Here is a 9,953-nt window from a genome sequence, read left to right as displayed (position 1 = left end):
CTTCTCCGCTTGCTTAGTTCCCTAACCAGGGATTAAACCCTGGTACCCTGCAGTGGAAGGTGGATTCTTAACCACTGTGCCACCAAGGAAGTCTCCCCTCTTAGGTTCTACTTCTGTGTAACTTCTACTCAGCTTCTGGATTTCATCCTGAGCAGCAGCCTCCCGGGCAAGCCTTCTCTAACCTCCCAGACTAGTTGGGCAACCTTCTTCACCATCATATGCTCTGAAATCTACACACTCCCCTCTGCTGAGCTGAACAGTGTAGCAACTGATCCTTTATGTTTCTTTTTTATTTTTATTAGAGGATAATTGCTTCACAATGTTGTATTGGTGTCTGCTGTACAACATGAATCAGCCATAAGTATGCATATGTCCCCTCCCTCTTGAGCCTTCCTCCCACTTCCCCCCATTCTACCCCTCTGGATGGTCAGAGTACGGGCTGTGTTACACAGCACCTTTCCACTAGCTGTCTTACACACAGCAGCACATATATGTCAATGCTACTCTTTCAATTCATTCCGCCTGATCCTTCCTCAGCTCTGTCCAGCCTCTTCACTGCTGCTGCTGCTGCTGCTAAGTAGCGGCAGCCTCTTCACTACATTGTGGGAATTGTGGAGCTTAGTTTTCCCCTCCCCTCACCCTTACTGCCTGTCCAATCTCATGTATTATAGCTTCCACACTCAAAATTGACCAAGACAGGACATCACCAGGGAGTTAGTTAGAAAGGCTGACTTCCAGGTCCCACTCCTGACCTAGTGAGCCAGAATCTAAGTTAGAATAAGATCCACAGGTTCTTGTTAAAGTTTGACAGGAGCTTCTTGCAAGCTTCTCTCACACTCTGATTCAGCCATACAGTTCTGTGCATGTTCTTAGCACTGGGATATATGTATGTGGCTGACGTCTGGGAGGCCCATGTGAGTTGCCAAGGGCTGGGGCTTGAACTGGGAGAAAAGATAAGTGAAGATGCTGCAGCCAAGGGCGAAGCTGGCTTTCCAGGGCTACTATGGCCAGGTCCACCTCTCCGGAAACGCGGTAACTGCCAGTGCGGGAGCGTACCAAAGTTGTGCCCACAAGCGCCGGCTCTAACTACCAAGTATGGTCAGGCCCTTGTGCAGGCACACCGCGTTCCTGCTGCCGGGCCCGAAATGGGAGTACGCGTGCGCATAGAGAAGATGCTGGAGGAGGCGGGGCTTCCTCGCTGGGCAGTCCCAGCCTCGGGAGGACGAGAAGGCGGGGGAGGTAAGAGATTTCCGCTTCCGCCGAAAGCCGGAAGTCACTGTCTCCCGGGTGAACGAGGCGGTCGCAACAAGGGTGTGAGTGCAGGTAAAGGTTCGCGCGGGCGGACGTTGGGGCCGGGTGGGGCTGGGCGCTCTGCGACCCCAGGGTGCTCACGGGGTCCTGAAGGAGGCGCCGAGGGCCCAGGGCTCGGGGAGCGGCCCATCGGGGAACTTGATTGCCTCGGGTCTCTGCAGGTCCCAGCCCGCTGCTCGGAGGCCTGGATGCTACCGGCGGCTGGCTGGAGGCGACACCGAAGCTTCGGTGAGCCTGGATGAACAGTCCTCCCACCGCCTCTTGAGTTCGGCCAGGGGCGATGGCTGAGCTCTCTTCCATCTTCTTGGCGCGCTTTGGACTTAGGTCGCCACCTAAGTACAGTCCCCGGTCCCCGGAACTTTACATGCAGTCCATACCCCTTTTCTGCAGTGTAGTTGGAGGGCACTATAGTGAAGTGAAGTCTCTCAGTCGTGTCCGACTCTGCGACCCCATGGACTGTAGCCTACCAAGCTCCTCTGTCTATGGGATTTTCCAGGCAATAGCCCTGGAGTGGATTGCCATTTCCTTCTCCAGGGGATCTTCCCAACCCAGGGATCGAACCCGGGTCTCCCGCATTGTAGACAGACGCTGTACCCGAGGGCACTATAGTCACCGGGAAAAATGGGATTCTGGGGCCCATCTCTAGCTTCAGGAGACTTGTTTGTATCTACAACAGATAGTTATTTAGCACTTAATGCATACCAGGCACTAGGCGTACTGCTGATTCGTTGTTGTTTAATTGTTCAGTCCTGTCCGACCCCATGGACTGCAACACTCCAGGCTTCTTTGTCCATGGGTTTTCCTAGCCAGCGGTACTGGAGTCGGTTGCCATTTCCTTCTCCACCGGATCTTCTCGACCCAGGGATCAAACCCCAGTCTCCTGCATTGGCAGGTGAGCCACCAGGGCTGCTGATTCCAGCCATGGACAAATCAGGCTCCTACTCCAACCCGCAGAACTGACATTCTAGTTGGGGGACGTCTGGTGTGAAGTTCAGAAAGTTGCCTTTTTCTGAGCAGCCCGCAGGTGATTCCATGGCAGGTGGAACCCAGGGTCTGGCTCTGGGGAAATTTTTCCAACAAAACACTCTGGCCAAAGGTGGGAGCCTGGGCTGCCGAAGTGGCTACACTTTACTAAAGCCTGCAGGGTCTTGTGGTTGGCAGGCTGCTTTCGTCTTCCGTTGCATCTCACATCCATCTCCCTGTTGCTCACTGGGCTTCAGCTGTATCAGTCTTCTGTTTCTCAAGAAAAGCTGGTGCTTCCTTGAAGCCTTTGCAATTGAAGCGTTTCCAGCCTCTGCCTGCACTGTCTTATGTGGATTTTCTTTCTCTCGTCGTTCAGTCCTCATTTTAAATGACCCTTCCCCAAGGGATCCTTCAGGTTCCACCCTTGAGTGAAGTAGCCCTGTCCCAGAAAAGTTCACATAGCCTTGTTTTTTGTTTTTAATTTTATTTATTTACTGGATGCCCCGGGTCTTTGTGGCTGCGCTCGGGCTTTTTCTAGTTGCGGTGAGCAGGAGCTACTCTCTAGTTGCACTGCAAAGGCTTCTCATTGCAGTGGCCTCTCTTGTGGCTCACAGGCTCAGGAGTTGTGGCATGCAGCCTTAGTGACCCCGCAGTATGTCAGATCTTCCCAGACCGGGGATGAAACCCGTATCCCCTGCATTAGCTACCGACTACCGAGGAAGTCCCACGTCGCTCTGTTTTATTAACCTCATAGCACTTGCCAGTGGCTTGCCAGGTGGTGCTAGTGGTAAAGAACCTGCCTGCTAATACAGGAAACGTAAGAGATTTGGGTTCAATCCCTGGTTGGGGAAAATCCCCTGGAGAAGGAAATGGCAACCCACTCCAGTATTCTTGCCTGGGAAATCCCATGGACAGAGAAGTCTGGCGGGCCACAGTCCATAGGGTCACAAAGAGTCAGAGACGACTGAAGTGACTTAACACACACACACCACACACACAGCACTTGTCAATATTTGAAATTTTTTCCCTTATTAGTTAGCTTAAGGGTCTGTCTTCTCCACCAGAATATCAGTTACACAAGAGCAGACACCTCACCTTCCCTGATTACAGCACTGCTGTGTCTTGCTCTAGGCCTGGCATTGGTTGGTTCATTCATTCATTCAGTAAATATTTGTTGAACACCAGCTCTGTGCCATGAACTGTTCTAGGCTCTGAGGATACAAAGAAAAGACAGAAATCCCTGCCCACAAGGAGTTCACACTCTGAGGGTGGTGGACAGGAACCAGTGAGGAAGCTATTGTGATCATCCAGGCCAGAGAAGACCTGGACTCTGGACTCAGATCACAGAACTGGCCCTGGAAGTGGTGAGAAGTGGTCAGATGCTGGGCGTCTTCCAAAGGGAGAACAGTAGGGAACTTCCCTGGTGGTCCAGTGGTTAAGAACCTGAGCTTCCGCTGCCAGGGCGCGGGTTCCATCCCTGATTGGGGGAACTAAGATCCTGCATGCCTCAAGGTGTGGCCTAAAATAAACGTAGGGCAGTAGGATCAGGGTGAGATTAGGGGTGTGAGAGGGGGCAAAAGGAACTGAGGTCAAATCCAGGGTTTTTGGAAAGGTGGACTTGCTGTCTGATGAGCTGAGGAAGACAGCAGGAGAGCAGATTGAGGTGTTTGGAGCTGGGTTTTGGACAGGTTATGTTTAAACATTGGTTAGCATCAGGTGTGGCTGAGGCAGGTGGTCAGGAAGGCTACAGTTCAGAGGAGGCAGTGGAAGCAGTGACGCGGGGTGGAGGTGAATGTATTTGGACAAGGGAGAGGCCCAGAGACTGAACGAGTGGATTCACTATCCTTAGCAAATTAGAGAGGTGGGGTGGGGTTGCAGCAGCAGAGACTGCCAGAACCTGCCATCAAGGAGTGAGTGGGGAGAGTCCCGGGTCCTGAGAGCCCTGTGAAAAGGGTAGGCGGAGAAACCGGTATGTCCAGTGTGCTGAGGAGTGGGGACTGCCCTGTGGGGTGGACAGTATGGCAGGGGCAGTGGAGAGAGAACCGGAGAGAAGGCAGACAGCTCTATTCGAAAAACTCTCTAAAAATGAACAGATTGTTTTTAATGATGGGCAAAGTCATCCCAAGTGTGTTTGTTAATGATCCAGTAGAGAGAGCAAGTGTGATGCTGGGGTCTAAGGCCCAAGGTAACGAACTGTGTTTGTGGGGAGCGAGGCCGTTCTTCCATAGCAAAAGAGGGAAGGTCAAGTGGGTGGTCCTGGCGACTTGTGGATTGTGGATGTTCACTGCCAGCTCCTTCTGTTTACTCAGTGAATTGGAAGCACCTTTAGTTGAGAACAAGAACATCAGATAGAGAGTGATCACACGTGTGAATGAAACACTGGTCTTTCTGCTAGTCATGGAAGGATGAGACCAGAAGCAGGGGTGGACGGGGGTGGGAGGGGTGCTTCGGGAGGTTAGCCCGGTGCCTGACATGGGAGATTGCACTCAGCGTAGCTGCTGCTGCTTCCCTGTCCACCTGCCTCTGAGGCATCTTCCCCTGGACATGCCGTTTGCCCCAGCACCTTGCTCTTCCTTTGTGTCAGACATCAGAGAACAGGGCCCCTTTTCCCCTGAGCCACCACCTCCGTCCCACACCACAACCTTGGGAGTCAGCCCGGACCCTTCCTTCTCACGCTGCTCACCCGCTCCCCTGGACTGTTCCTTCTCGACATGCTCACCACTGGCTTGTCCCCTCTGTCTCACTCACCCGCTGCTGCTTTTCACCCTGAACAACCCTCTCCTGGTTCTGACTTCATCTTCACCCAGGCTTTCCACCCATCCCTTTCCTTAGTCCCTCTCTTTCTCTTTTTAAAAATATTTATTTATTTATTTGGCTGCACCGGGTCATAGATGCAGCATGCAGCATCTTCAGTCTCATTTCAGCATGCGGAATCCTTAGTTGCAGCATGCGGGATCTTTAGTTGTGGCATGCAAACTCTTAGTTGTGACATGTGGGATCTAATTCCCTGACCAGGGATCGAACCCAGGGCCCCTGCATTGGGAGTGTAGTCTTAGCCACTGGACCACCAGGAAAGTCCCTCCTTGGTCTCTTTAAAACACCAAGCAATTTCATCCCTACACTCCCCACAGCCTCCAGCATCCATCCAAATATTCAGAACACTCCCACGTGCTCCCTCCCCACCCCCTTTCTCCCCGCAGCCTGCCCCTCTACCCAACCCACATGGTCCCCAAACCCTGGCCAGGCCCTCACCCTTTTATATGGCATTTCCTTGCTCCAAATGCATGTCCCCGTTTCTCTGTCCAGCAGCCCCTCATCTGCAAAGAGCCTGCCGGAGGGGCCCCCCAGAAGGTTCTGTCACATCCTTTCAGTGTCATTCCTCCTGGGTGGCATTGGCCTGTCCCGTGACAGAAGGAGCAGCCTGAATAAAATCTCTGGCTCCTGAGCACTCCTGCCTGACCGGCCTTCACAGAGTCTCGTCCTCACCAGGAATGGTGGCCTCCTGTGTAGGTGCTGGCAGCAGACAGGCCAGGCTCTTACCATATGTCCTGTTCGCCCTCCCTGTGAGACCAGGCTCGGATGGAAACCTCATGCCACTTCATAGACAGGAGACTGAGGCACAGAGAATTTAAGGAACCCACTTGAGATCCTGCAGGAAGTGGAGGAGCTGGGGTTAGAATCCAGGCCTCCTGACCCCATAGTGCACTGAGGTGGTCTGCCTGCCCAGCCCCTGGGAGCCTCAGGCAAGACCTCCCTTCTCCACAGGCAGCCAGCCTGCTTCCTAGGGCATCGGGCTGGGGGGCTGCATGGGGCCCACGAGTCACTGACTTCTGTCCCTTCTGCCCACAGGTTCACTCCCCTACAGACATGGGGCGCAGAAAGTCAAAACGGAAGCCACCCCCCAAGAAGAAGATGACAGGCACCCTGGAGACCCAGTTCACCTGCCCCTTCTGCAACCACGAGAAGTCCTGTGACGTGAAAATGTGAGTAGGGCCAGGGATCCTGCCTCACGGGGCCACTTCCTCCTTCCTCAGTTGGGGTGTCGCTCACCCCCACCACTACCCTATCCTCCAATCTGCCCCAAGCCCTCCTGCTTAGGGGGATCATCACCCACAGACAGAGGCCCCTTCCTTCACTAGTCCCTGCACCTCCTCCTGTTCCAGGGACCGAGCCCGAAACACCGGAGTCATCTCTTGTACCGTGTGCCTAGAGGAATTCCAGACGCCCATCACTTGTATCCTTGGGTAACCGGGCTTTTTCCAGGAGATGGGTTGGGGGTTCTGGGCGGCCCCAAGTGGGCTGCTCGAGGACACCCAGCCCTGCAGCGTGCCCTGGGGGCATGGCTACGGAGAGGAACCAGCGCCACGGGCTGACTTACGTGGTGTGAACGGGGTTCAGGGCAGTGGTCTGGCTAACAGTGGCGTGAGCTACAGAAGAGTAAATGTGGGAAAGGGGTCTAGTGCTACCAGTTGCCCTTGACTGCAGCGGCTCAGATCTGTCAGAACCAGTGGACGTGTACAGCGATTGGATAGATGCCTGCGAGGCTGCCAATCAGTAGCGACGCAGACGGCTCACCCCCATGGCAGCCCCGCCCACTGGGTACCAATCGAGAGACATTCCAGGGTGTGGGTCCAGAGCCTTTGCAGCCCCGAATGTGAGTGTGTGCAGAGTGGGTGTGTGTGTGTGTGTGCACACGTGGCTGCAGGTGCGACTGCGGGGGAGTCCTCGTGGGAAGCCGGTAGAGTTGAAGGGTGGTGGGGCCCCGGGGGCCTGAAATGCTTGTTCAACAAGCCTTTGACTGGCTCCAGCCTCTAGCACCTGGGCCACCAGCTTCAGGGCCCTGTTTTCTCTAGAGGCCTGCGTCCTGACCCGCCTCTGCAAGGGCAGGCCCTCAGAGGCTGCCACCGGCCTCTCCAGCACCTTCCTGTACCTCACCAGCACTTGGCCATTGAACAGGATTGACTGCTCCCCCTCCCCAGCTGCCTTCCCAGGCCTCTGGCCTGGGATTCAAGTCACAATCCCATGGGCCCCCTGGCAAGGCGGCCTGTTTTCATGTTCCCTCGCTTTTGTAGAGGAGGGAGGGGCTGGGCTGGGGACAGCTGTCTGTCACAAGCCCTTAAATAAAGCAGCAAACGAGGAACTCCCAGTTTTCTGATTTCCTGGGCTCTGGGTCAGACCCAGGGGCTCAACGCAGGAAAAGGGGAGACTGAGGCATTCAGAGTTTGCCCAGCAGGCCGTCTGAAGTGGGGTTCAGTCAGTCCTTCAAACCGTCCCACGTTTTATCCACTCTACAAGCATTCAAGGTGAAACCCGGGCCGCTGGGCTCAGGGGACAGGGATAAACGCACAGGCATCTGGCCAGGCATTTACAGTCACGGTGGAAACCAGGGCCAACAGAGCCCGGGGTAGGGGTGGGGTGATCAGAGAGGGCTTCCTGGGGGATCCCCCTAAAGAAGGTCAGGCTCCAGGGCCCCCCTGTTCCTGAGGCTGCTCTCAGGTGTGCCTGCCTTCCCGCCGTGTTTCAACAGCCACCCTGGGAGGAAGATGCTCACAGGTGAGGAAGCAGGCCAGAGATGGGAGGTCGTGGGCCCAGGGTCCCACAGCCAGCAGGCTTCACAGCCCAGGGTCTCACTCATGAGTTCAGGGTCCAGGCAAAGGGAACAACTCCTGGCTTCCTGGGGGCTGAATGGGGCGAGGATCCCTGGAGGGAAATAAGGGACCAGACTGTTGTCCTAGGCTGGTGGGAGACTGGAGGTGGGGCCAGATGCACATGTTCAGTGTAACAAATATTGGTCTTGGCACTTGCCTTGCAGTCCAGGGGTTGGGACTACAAGCTTCCAATGCGAAGAAATGTTGGTCTTTGTCCCTGGATCCTGGCACAAAGCTAAAACGCTTGGAATTTCCTGGGCAGCCAGAGTATCTTCATCATTCATAAAGAGCCCAGTTTTGCTCACTGGTGAGATTGTGCTAATGAGGTGATTTAGAATGGGGCCCTAGACATCCTTGGGGCTTCCCAAGTGGCACGACGGTAAAGACTCCACCTGCCAGTGCAGGAGACCCAGGTTCAATCCCTGTCGGGAAGATTTTTTAAAGGAGGAAATGGCAACCTATTCCAGTATTCTTGACTGGAGAATTCCATGGACAGAGGAGCCTGGTGGGCTGCAGTCTATGGGATTGCAAAGAGCTGGACACAACTTAGTGGCTAGACAACAACGAATCAGCATTACCCATAGTGTATGAAGTAAAGTGAAAGTCTCTCAGTCATGTCTGACTCTTTGTGACCCTATGGATTATACAGTCCATAGAATTTTCTAGGCCAGAATACTGCAGTGGGTAACCTTTCCCTTCTCCAGGGGATCTTCCCAACCCAGGAATCGAACCGGGGCGTCCTGCATTACAGGCAGATTCTTTACCAGCTGAGTCACAAGGGAAGCCCAAGAATACTGGAGTGGGTATCCTGTCCCTTCTCCAGCAGACCTTCCCGACCTAGGAATCGAACCGGGGTCTCCTGTATTGCAGGTGGATTCTTTAACAACTGAGCTATGAGGGGAGCCCCTCATAGTGTTTAGTATGCATTAAGTGCTCAATAACTAACACAGCTGAAGTGTCTGAGCACTCAACAGCCTCAGCATGGGACTGATTCCTGAGTAGGAATCAGCCAACCTACCAACCTTTGGGAAGGGGCCTAAAGGAGATCAACCTGAATATTCACTGGAAGGGCTGATGCTGAAGCTGAAGCTCCAATACTTTGGCCACCTGATGGGAAGCTGACTCACTGGAAAAGACCCTGATGCTGGGAAAGATTGAGGGCAGGAGGAGAAGGAGGGCAGCAGAGGATGAGATGATTGGATAGAATCACTGACACAATGGACATGTTAGTTGCTCAGTCGTGTTCGACTGCGACCCCATGGACTGCAGCCCACCAGGCTCCTCTGTCCATGGGATTTTCTAGGCAAGAATACTGGAGTGGTTGCCATTTCCTTCTCCAGGGGATCTTCCCGACCCAGGGATCGAATCCATGTCTCCTCTGTCTCCTGCATTGCAGGCAGATTCTTTACCTGCCTGCAGGATATGAATCTGAGCAAACTCCAGGAGATAGAGGAGGACAGGGAACCCTGGAGGGCTACAGTCCATGGGGTCGCAGAGTCAGACATGACTTATCGACTGAACAACAACAATGGGACCTACAGATGAAGTGCTTTGAGAACAAGATCTGATGAACTTCTGCCTGTGGTGAACACTTAGAGGTGCCGGAACACATGGAAAGGATTCGGGAGTTCTACACCCCTCCCCATGCCTTGCTCTCTGTGCCCCTCCCTTCTGGCTCCTCCTGAGTTTGATCCTTCCATAATAAAACCAAAGTAATAATAAAACCAGTGATCTAATAAAAAGTAAAATGTTTCTCCAGGTTTTGTGAACCAGTGTAGTAAATTAACAAAATCTGAGGAGCGGGTGGAGGGAACCCCACCCCCATCCCACCCCACCTCTGGATCTACAGCTAGTCCGTCAGAAGCACAGGGAACAACCTGGACTTGTGATTGGCTCCTGACGTGGGGGAGGGGCAGTCCTGAACGGAACCCTTATCCTGTGGGATCAGGTGCTGTCTTGAGGTAGTGTCAGAATTGAGTTAACTGATTTGTGGTGTTGGAAACAAAAACACACCTGAACAAGCAGACGGCA

General features: G+C 53.9%; 1 protein-coding gene across 20 annotated transcripts; it reads left to right on the top strand.

Annotated features, from left to right (window-relative positions):
• The first annotated feature begins 265 nt into the window (after positions 1-265).
• ELOF1 (elongation factor 1) lies at positions 266-9,680 on the top strand. Of its 20 annotated transcripts, none has more exons than XM_086409477.1 (7): positions 1,276-1,323; positions 1,473-1,539; positions 2,118-2,203; positions 6,124-6,257; positions 6,438-6,508; positions 6,768-6,873; positions 7,128-7,414. In XM_086409477.1, exons 2-6 carry the CDS (start codon positions 1,500-1,502, stop codon positions 6,830-6,832), a joined length of 396 nt encoding a protein of 131 aa, XP_086265603.1. In that variant the 5' UTR covers positions 1,276-1,323; positions 1,473-1,499; the 3' UTR covers positions 6,833-6,873; positions 7,128-7,414. The 20 variants fall into 20 exon arrangements, 18 of the variants coding, with proteins under 18 accessions (XP_086265603.1, XP_086265595.1, XP_086265612.1 ...); XM_086409469.1 differs by having other exon boundaries at positions 2,059-2,203; XM_086409486.1 differs by having other exon boundaries at positions 1,473-1,635.
• Positions 9,681-9,953: the final 273 nt, after the last annotated feature.

This window comes from Bos grunniens, chromosome 7 (genome assembly GCF_055505025.1).
Source record: "Bos grunniens cultivar Pamir isolate PY7600 chromosome 7, Bosgru_T2T1.0, whole genome shotgun sequence".
NCBI lineage: Eukaryota > Metazoa > Chordata > Mammalia > Artiodactyla > Bovidae > Bos > Bos grunniens.
The sequence above is the reverse complement of the archived record's forward strand: the minus strand, read 5'-3'. Positions and strand labels throughout refer to the sequence as shown.